This window comes from Mesoplodon mirus (assembly GCF_964341445.2).
Source record: "Mesoplodon mirus genome assembly, chromosome: 18".
Lineage (NCBI taxonomy): Eukaryota > Metazoa > Chordata > Mammalia > Artiodactyla > Ziphiidae > Mesoplodon > Mesoplodon mirus.
The window spans coordinates 15961907-15971551 of record NC_138994.1 but is presented as its reverse complement, the minus strand read 5'-3'; the positions used below and the strand labels follow the sequence as shown (position 1 = coordinate 15971551).

At 50.2% G+C, this 9645-nt stretch overlaps 1 protein-coding gene and 1 pseudogene across 2 annotated transcripts in view; one reads left to right on the top strand and one right to left on the bottom strand.

Moving 5' to 3' along the window:
* LOC309793359 (uncharacterized protein) overlaps positions 1–3201 on the bottom strand; it is a gene marked incomplete at its 3' end in the record, with an annotated part of 3840 nt that extends 639 nt beyond the window's left edge. The window contains exons 1-3 of the mRNA XM_082603836.1: positions 2884–3201; positions 1172–1255; positions 479–567 (exon numbers count right to left, since the gene is read on the bottom strand). Of these exons, the coding sequence (XP_082459962.1) occupies positions 479–567; positions 1172–1255; positions 2884–3085 (375 nt within the window). The 5' untranslated portion in view covers positions 3086–3201. The remainder of the gene's footprint in view (positions 1–478; positions 568–1171; positions 1256–2883) is intronic.
* A 2687-nt stretch (positions 3202–5888) lies between these two features.
* Positions 5889–6556, top strand: LOC309793625 (transcription initiation factor TFIID subunit 13-like; annotated as a pseudogene). The gene has a single exon. The product of its transcript is annotated as a transcription initiation factor TFIID subunit 13-like (transcript).
* Positions 6557–9645: the final 3089 nt, after the last annotated feature.

Sequence of the window (9645 nt, the reverse complement as noted above, 5' to 3'; positions counted from 1 at the left end):
GGCAGGTCTGGGAGGGGGTGGGAGTGCGCCCAGCGATCTGCAGGTGTGGGCATGCAAAGGATTGAGGTCCAGGGGTCCAGCAGCACCTCCTACCCCTGTCCTGTCTGCTCCTCCCCAGTTCTGGGCCGTGGAGGCCTTCCCCCTGTGCTGTGGACGTGGGCATAGACATCCCAGCTAAGGGTGGGGGAGGACTGAAGGCACCATGTTTGCTGAGAGGCTGCGGTCCCTCCTCCCTGAGCGCCCAGTGCTCTGGGTTCCCACTAGGGGGCAGCAGGGTTACAAGCACAGCCAGCAAACCGGCTGGCCTGAGCCGAGCCCGCCCCTGTGTGGTCAATCTGGGAATGGCTCTCCTTACTGCCTTCCCTGGAGAGGCCATTTCTCCCTCTGCAGGTCCCAACTTGGTGCCTGGCAGGCAGGTTCTCACCCCAAGTGCTGAGCATCCTGTGCTGGCCCCAGGCGAGCGGTGCTGGGCCCTTACCTGAGCCACCCCGCCCTGCTCCTGGACGTGGAGGTGGCACTCCTGCCCAAGGAGGAGCGGGGAGCCCCGGCGCTGGCAGTGACACATCACTAAGGTAGGTGGGGTGGGGGACAACGTTGGCACCGAGTCCCATGGGGCCCATCTGTCCCCAGCCAGCTCAGACGGACTGACCCCCAAGGCCACAGCTAGCTCCCAATTGCCTTATGTCAATTAGGAAAGAGCGCCCCTTCAAGACACCTTCCTGCCATGTGCTGGAAAACCATCCCACTAAGTCCACAAGTCTAAGACGGTGACCCTGTGGATCATTGGGCGCTGCACACCCTACACCCCTGTGCCCTGCAGCCCACCTGCAGGGTATCTCCTGCGTGGGGAAGCCAGCCATGATGCTGCTCTTTGGGGAATAAGCAGCCCAGGGCACGGGCATCAGTCATCAGGCCCTAGCAGGAAACAGAGGGCACACGCACCCTGGGAACCCAGAGTATTTGATAAAGGGACAATTTACAAAGGTGTGGCAGCATGCTGGGAAGTCATGAAGTTCAGTGCAGGACCCCCAGGCGGAAGGGGTGAGAGGAGGGTGTGGTTACAGGTTCCAGATGGCTCCGAGCCCCACTGACGTTGTCACAGCCCCCAGCACAAAAGGGAGAAGCATGGAGGGAGGGCCTGGAGGGCAAATGGAAGTCGCCCCGTGCTCACCAGAGATGAGGTTGGCTATGGTGTTTGTGGGCACGAACAGGGTCCGCTCCACCCCGAGCAGCTCCGCCGCCGTGGCCTGAAGCTCTGAGGTGGGAAGGGATGGGGGCGGGGGGGTGCCCATCAACAATGGCACTTTTCAAATTCCTCTCCTTGCCGACCCCATGAGCCCTTTGTCCGGATGAGGGCATCTTGCCCAAGGCTGTGGTGAGTAGCCAAGCAGGACGCCAGCCCTGGTCTGCCAGCTGCAGCCTGTGGTCTTGGTGGCTGCACATCTGGGTCCAGGGGCCCCTCAGTCGACCTTCTGTGCCCCGCCTCCTCCTGGGCCATGTTCTCCACCCCCCAACCCGACACTGAAACTCTGTGGTTTGAACCCTCCTGTCCCACCCAGACCTCACACCTGTCTCACTTCCTTTCCCATCAGTCCCTTGCAGGTGGGGCCCTGTGGTTTCTCTGCTGACTTCCTCTCCCAGAACAGAAGGACTGGAGCCCTCAGAAGGAGACTGTGGGGGGCTGGAGGGGGCGGGGCTTCCGGCTCCACCTTTAAAGCTCACTGTGGCTCCCCTCTGCCTGTGGCATACAGTATGAAGCCTTTGCCATGACATTCGAGACCGGTGGGGTCTGCCTTCTGCCTCCGCTGCAGGGACAGGAATGCTCTCCTGCACACCCACTCCAGCCCCATTCTCCATCCATATCCCAGACACCTTTTGCACCACTATGCTTCTGCTTCTGCAGTTCCCCTGCCCGGTGAGCCAGCACTCCCTTCCCTGCCCAGGGTTGGGGGTGGAGCACTTCACTCATCTTTTAAGAGGTTCCTCCACAAAGTCCCCATCTCCTGTGAGTCCCATGTCCCCACCTGCCAGTCCCCAAGGCACTCTCTGTGGATGCACGTTAACCCCAGCACCTCCCTCACCTCAGTGGGGGTGACTGTCTATGCATCAGGCTGCCTGCTGAGCAGTGGGTCAGCATCTTTGAAGTTCCAGGCAAAAGTGGGTGTCTGCTGGATGCATGATCAGCCCCATCACCACCTGACCCCACATCCAGGCCCTCAGGGCTCAAGTGGTAACCCTCAGGCTTGCCCCTGGCACAGCTGACGGTTCTACACACTCCAACAATAGCAATGGCTCACTAAGGCAGCAACTCTCAACCCAGGGTGGTGGCACCAGTCACCATCTTGAAAACACTCCCTAGGTTTTTAAAACCCACTCCTGGGGGGTGGTGTAGCCTGTGGAGAATCCCCTTTTCTAGATGGGTTTTCTCTTTGTCTTCATGTGGGAAGGTGGTGGGTGCAGGACAATAGCTAACGGTGTTAAGAGTGAGAAGACCTGGGTTCAAGTCCTGTTTTGCCATTTATTCGGTATGGGAACTTGAGTGCCTGGCTCAGCTGCTCAGAGCTCTCCTCTGCAAGATGAGATAACACCCATCTCATCGAGCAGTGGGGCCACACTTCAATGAGCACACAAGTCACCCGGCGATCCTGCTTTAACTTGCAGATTCTGGCTCAGGAGGTCCGGTGTGGGACCCGAGAATCTACATTTCTAACAGGCTCTCGAGTGATGCGTCAGACTGAGCCGCAAGGACGCCAAGCGCAATGACTAGCCTGCAGCTGAGCCGCTACCCCGAGTCCTGGGCCACCTCTCCCCCCGCCAGCACCATAGACAGCGCACTGGGGGTCGCCGCGAGGACCCCGGCCCCGGCCTGCACGCCGGGCTCACCGCGGACGGTGGGGTCCTCGCCGTAGTCGTCGTCCCCCACAACCGCCTCGGCCATGGCGCGCCTCATGGCCGGCCCGGGCTTGGTAACCGTGTCGCTGCGCAGGTCCACCACGTGCGTCGGGATCCCCGCCTGGCTCCCAGATCCCCGCGCCCAGAGGGCCCCCTGCTGCTGGGTCGCAGCCCGGGCCAGTCTGCGGAGCATGGCGGGTGCAGCGCTCGGCTCCCCCGCGCCGACCCTCCCCGGCGAGGGCGACTGGGAGCGGCGGGATCCCAGCGGCAGGACTTTCCGGACCTCGGCCGCGGCCGACTGTGGCTGGCGGGACGGTTCCGCGGCATGCTGGGAGTTGTAGTTCGGCCTTCGTCACGGCCGGCACCGCGCAAGTCCGAGAGAGGGCCCCCGCGGCATGCTGGGAGTTGTAGTACGACTTTCGTCGCGGTCTGCGACGCGCGAACCAGGGATGAGGGAGAGAGAGGAAGGGTTCAGCTTACCCAAGAAGAAACCGAAACCAGGCAAGTTTTTATAGAGCAGACGCTCTTGTGCCTCTTACCGTGTGCCCCGCACTGTCCCAGGTACTTTACAAGTGTGAACGCAGTAAAGCCTCTCAACAGCTCTTAGGAGACAGGTACTCTTTTCATCCCGTTTTACAGATGGGGAAACTGAGACGCGCAGAGCTAATGAACTTGGCGAGGAGCATCCAGCTCTGAACCACTGTGTTACGTTGCCTCTAAAAAGTAGCTTCCCGTTATCTACTGTTTTCAATACAGATTTATTGAGCACCCACTGGTGTCAGGCATTGTCTAGGTGCCAGGCAGAGGGACAAAAAGATGGTGCAACCCATCTGAGCGTCCGACTTAAGATGGAGGTGGAATTAGAGGGGTGCACGGAGAGCCCCCTCCTCCGTACCCCCGGACCTTGACGGGTGGGCTGCCTCCACCCAGGGCCATGCGAGGTATTGGTAAAAGGACCCGACTGACTCAAGTCCCAACTTACCAGGTGTGCGGCTTTGGACAACTCAGTTAACCTCTCCGTGCCTCAGTCTCCTTAAATGCAAAATGGGCTGTTGAGGATTTGATGACTTAAGGTTTTTCATGCTGACCCTGGTGCCTAGCTGGTAGTAAGTACTGTGTATGCGTGTTTGCTCTCTTACTGCTGCTGCTTTATCATGGTTACTGGTCACAGTCCAGGGCCCTGGGGCTTCGTGCTGCTGTGGGGTGCAGCCTGACTCAGCCTGGACTGGGCCTCCTGCAGGGTGACCTTCCCTCACTCAGGGAGGACAGGCCTCCCTCTGAGTGCCCAGCCCCACTCAGCAGCTCCCCTTCCCAGAGTGTGGGCCACAGATGTCTCTTCCTCACGGGAGGAAGTCGGTCCTGAGGGGCTGAAGGTCACCAGAAGAGGCACCCACACCTCTGATCAGGGCACCCCTCAGCAAAGAGGACTCTCAGACACTGACCTTCATCGGACTTCTGCCATGTGACTGCTCCGGGTTGGGTCTGGGGATAAAGGAGAGCAAAGCAGCCTGCCCTTGGAGGTCAGGCCCTCGGGATGGGGACAGGATGCTGCCTGTTGGCGCTGGGAGAAGCTGCACTGGGCCTGGCTGAGGCATCAGGGCAGGCTTCCTGGAGGAAGCAGTGATTGGGCTGAGCTTTGAAGACATTAAGGTGTTAATCAGACAAAGGCAGAGGGGAGAGTGTTCTGGGCAGAGAGAACAGCATGGGCAAAGGATTGGAATAGGAGGAACATTGGGGTAGGAGGCAGCTGGAACGTTTGAGGCCCTGAAGGAGAAGGGAGCAGGAGGGGTGGAGATGGAGCCCAACAACTGGAGCTCTCCACCTCTCCCCTTGTGCCTGAAGAGCCATCCCGAAAGGGTGGAAATTGCAAGTCCCCCTGGGGTCTGGGGCCCCAAGGAAAGGCTCACTATGCCCTAACCCCGCCCCCCTTCCTCCCTCCAGCGCCAGTGCCCTCAGGCCCTGACCCTCAATCTCCACCGAATTCCGGGCCCTTAGAAAACAAGCCCCTTATCTCAGTGTCTGGCTCCAGCCCTTCTGCTGGGAAGTGGGGGGAGGGGAGCAGAGGCCTCTGTGGGAAGGAAGGGAGGGACTGGGGCAGTGATGGTGGCTCCCAGGGAGCAGGGAGAAGGGGGCAAACAGCTGGATCCCCAGGCACCTCCCAGCCATGGCAGAACCACAGAGTGACCTTGTGTTTGCAGTCACTTCACAGTTTGCCAAGCCTTCCCACCTACAGCCTCCCAGCTAATCCTCACAGCAACCTCGGGGGAGGGGGGCTGGGCAGGCGGCTACCTGCCATTCTTGGGGGCTACCCAAGAATGCCACCAAGGTGACACAGCTGGTCACCAAACTGGGCCTTCCTCCTCCCATAGCAGAGCTGTTTCCCCAGAGAGTGGGCTCTTCCTGGGGAAGGCTGAGCCCAGCGGAGATTGCTTCTGCCAGGTGGCTGCTTATCACCTCCTATCTTGTCCCAGGGCACCTGCCCACCCCCACCTCACCGAGTGGTGGTTTCCAGTGCGGGGGGGTGGGGGGACCAGAAAGCTCGGGCTATCAGGGGAGAAGGGGGGTGTCTCCCTGGGCCAGTGAGGTCTGTTTCTGAGGTTTTATCAAGGGGGGAGACCCTCTGAACAAGGCTTGGTCTCAGGGGGTTGTGTAGGCACATGCACGTGTGTGAATGTATCTGTGTATGTATGTGTACATGTATACGTTTATAAATTTGTGTGTGCGTGCATGTTGATATGTCCACGCAGGTATGCATGCACAGGTATGCATTTACATGTGCGCACACATGGGGGTATATGTAACTGTGTGTATAAGTGTTTGTTATGTAAGTGTATAGGCACACCTCAGATGTTGCGGGTTGGGTTCCAGACCGTTGCTATAAAGTGGGTATCGCAATAAAGTGGGTCACACAATTTTTTTGGTTTCTCAGGTCATATAAAAGTTATGCTTACACTACACTGTAGTCTTTTAAGTGTGCAATAGCAGCTCCATGGGAGGCGGGTGCACGCAGGAGGTGGCTGGCTGCTGTGATGGCAGATGAAGAAGAAGACCCCACCTTTGAGGAAGAAAATGAAGAAATTGGAGGAGGTGCAGAAGGTGGACAGGGTAAAAGAAAGAGACTTTTTTTCTAAAGAATTACGGTGTATGATGTATGGGTTTGGGGATGATCAGAATCCTTATACTGAGTCAGTAGATATTCTTGAAGACTTTATCATAGAGTTCATCACTGAAATGACTCACAAGGCAATGTCAATTGGAAGACAAGGTCGGGTACAAGTTGAAGATATCATCTTGATTCGAAAGGACCCAAGAAAGTTTGCTAGGGTTAAAGACTTGTTTACTATGAATGAAGAACTGAAACGAGCTAGAAAAGCATATGATGAAGCAAACTATGACTATGGATCTTGACACCTTTTGTACTTTCTGCAGCTTCATTATTTTCTGGGGAAACCATATTTAATAACTATATTTTCCACAGTAAGGTTCTGATATCTAGCCATGTGAATGAAAGATAGAGAACCACAAAGTTTTCAGTCTTTATTTTCATGTCTTCAATTTTAGAGTGATATTTGAGCCTTTAATTGCCTGCGATTATATTACCATACTTTGAATTACTTACTGGATTTTAGTGACCACATGTAAGTCAAAGTACCTTGCAAACCATTCAGTTCCTTCTGATTTTTGACCATCTAAATGATGAATTAATATTTATGTATTAGGTGCACTTGTGCCATTGTAGGCCGTACTGTAGCTGTTTAATATGTGAAATCTAAATGGTACCTTTGATAGCTAAGATGTGTTTCATGTGTTCTAAAGTTTTTAGATTACAGTAGTCTTAAGTTATTAAAAGATAGTGAACTGGTCTGTGTTTCTTTTAAGGAGAAAATGATAGAGAATACAACCTTTTTCAGGAGTGCTTATTTGTCTTAAGATAATTTGTTTTAATACTCTTTTCTTTAGATAACAAGAGTGATTTTTTTAATTTTAATTTTTTTACTTTTTGAGAAACTAAAAGTTTCCTATGAATGCTTCTGTGTTGGAAGGCTTATTTGATTTAAAATCTTTGGGGCTTATACTATTTGTCAGGTTTTAAGAGAACTCATTTTCCCAGGTCAAATTAAAGCTTCTAAAAATAAGTGCTTTCAAAATTACAGACCAGTATCACTGATGAATATAGATGCAAAAATCCTCAACAAAATACTAGCAAACAGAATCCAACAACACATTAAAAGGATCATACACCATGATCAACTGGGATTTATCCCAGGGATGCAAGGATTCTTCAGTATACGCAAATCAATCAATGTGATACACCATATTAACAAATTGAAGAAGAAAAACCGTATGATCATCCCAATAGATGCAGAAAAAGCTTTTGACAAAATTCAACAGCCGTTTATGATAAAAACTCTCCAGAAAGTGGGCATAGAGGGAACCTACCTCAACATAATAAAGGCCATATACGACAAACCCACAGCAAACATCATTCTCAGTGGTGAAAAACTGAAAGCATTTCCTCTAAGATCAGGAACACGACAAGGATGTCGACTCACACTGCTATTATTCAACATAGTTTTGGAAGTCCTAGCCTAGGCAGTCAGAGAAGAAAAAGAAATAAAAGCAATACAAGTTGGAAAAGAAGAAGTAAAACTGTCACTGTCTGCAGATGACATGATACTAAACATAGAGAATCCTAAAGGTACCACCAGAAAACTACTAGAGCTAATCAATGAATTTGGTAAAGTTGCAGGATACAAAATTAATGAACAGAAATCTCTTGCATTCCTATACACTAAAGATGAAAACACTCCCATTCACCATTGCAACAAAAAGAATAAAATACCTAGGAATAAACCTACCTAGGGAGACAAAAGACCTGTATGCAGAAAACTATAAGACACTGATGAAAGAAATTAAAGATGATACCAACAGATGGAGAGATATACCATGTTCTTGGATTGGAAGAATCAATATTGTGAAAATGACTGTACTACCCAAAGCAATCTACAGATTTAATGCAATCCCTATCAAATTACCAATGGCATTTTTTATGGAACTAGAACAAAAAATGTTAAAATTTGTATGGAGACACAAAAGACCCCGAATAGCTAAAGCAGTCTTGAGGGAAAAAAACGGAGCTGGAGGAATCAGACTCCCTGACTTCAGACTATACTACAAAACTACAGTAATCAAGACAGTATAGTACTGGCACAAAAACAGAAACATAGATCAATGGAACAAGATAGAAAGCCCAGAGGTAAACCCACGCACCTATGGTCAACTAATCTATGACAAAGGAGGCAAGGATACACAATGGAGAAAAGACAGTCTCTTCAATAAGTGGTGCTGGGAAAACTGGACAGCTACATGTAAAAGAATGAAATTAGAACACTCCCTAACACCATACACAAAAATAAACTCAAAATGGATTAGAGACCTAAATGTAAGACCAGACACTATAAAACTCTTAGAGGAAAACATAGGAAGAACACTCTTTGACGTAAATCACAGCAAGATCTTTTTTGATCCACCTCCTAGAGTAATGGAGATAAAAACAAAAATAAACAAATGGGACCTAATGAAACTTAAAAGCTTTTGCACAGCAAAGGAAACCATAAACAAGATGAAAAGACAACCCTCAGAATGGGAGAAAATATTTGCAAACGAATCAACGGACAAAGGATTAATCTCCAAAATATATAAACAGCTCATGCAGCTCAATATTAAAAAAACAAACAACCCAATCCAAAAATGGGCAGAAGACCTGAATAGACATTTCTCCAAAGAAGACATACAGATGGCCAAGAACCACATGAAAAGCTGCTCAACATCACTAATTATGAGAGAAATGCAAATCAAAACTACAATGAGGTATCACCTCACACCAGTTAGAAGGGGCTTCATCAGAAGATCTACAAACAACAAATGCTGGAGAGGGTGTGGAGAAAAGGGAACCCTCTTGCACTGTTGGTGGGAATGTAAACTGATGCAGCCACTATGGAGAACAGTATGGAGGTTCCTTAAAAAACTAAAAATAGAATTACCATATGATCCAGCAATCCCACTACTGGGCATATACCCAGAGTAAACCACAGTTCAGAAAGACACATACACCCCAATGTTCATTGCAGCACTGTTTACAATAGCCAGGTCATGGAAGCAACCTAAATGCCCATCGACAGAAGAATGGATAAAGAAGATGTGGTACATATATGCAATGGAATATTACTCAGCCATAAAAAGGAACGAAATTGGGTCATTTGTTGAGACGTGGATGGATCTAGAGACTGTCATACAGAGTGAAGTAAGTCAGAAAGAGAAAAACAAATATCGTATATTAACACATGTATGTGGAACCTAGAAAAATGGTACAGAAGAACTGGTTTGCAGGGCAGAAATTGAGACAGATGTAGAGAACAAACATATGGACATCAACGGGGGAAAGCTGCGGGGGTGTGGGGTGATGGTGTGATGAATTGGGCGATTGGGATTGACGTGTATACACTGATGTGTATAAAATTGATGACTAATAAGAACCTGCTGTATAAAAAAATAAATTAAGTAAAATTCAAAATTTTTTTTTTAAAAAAGTGCTTTCAGTAGCAGGAATGGCACTGCAGAAAAAGCCGATGGCAGGATAAGCATTTGGGGTAGTGTTTTATTAACATATTTGTTAGTACTTGTTCATTGTGGAAATGTGAAGACCATGTGTGGCTATGGAAACCACTTTTGTAGTTCAGCATATACAGGTTT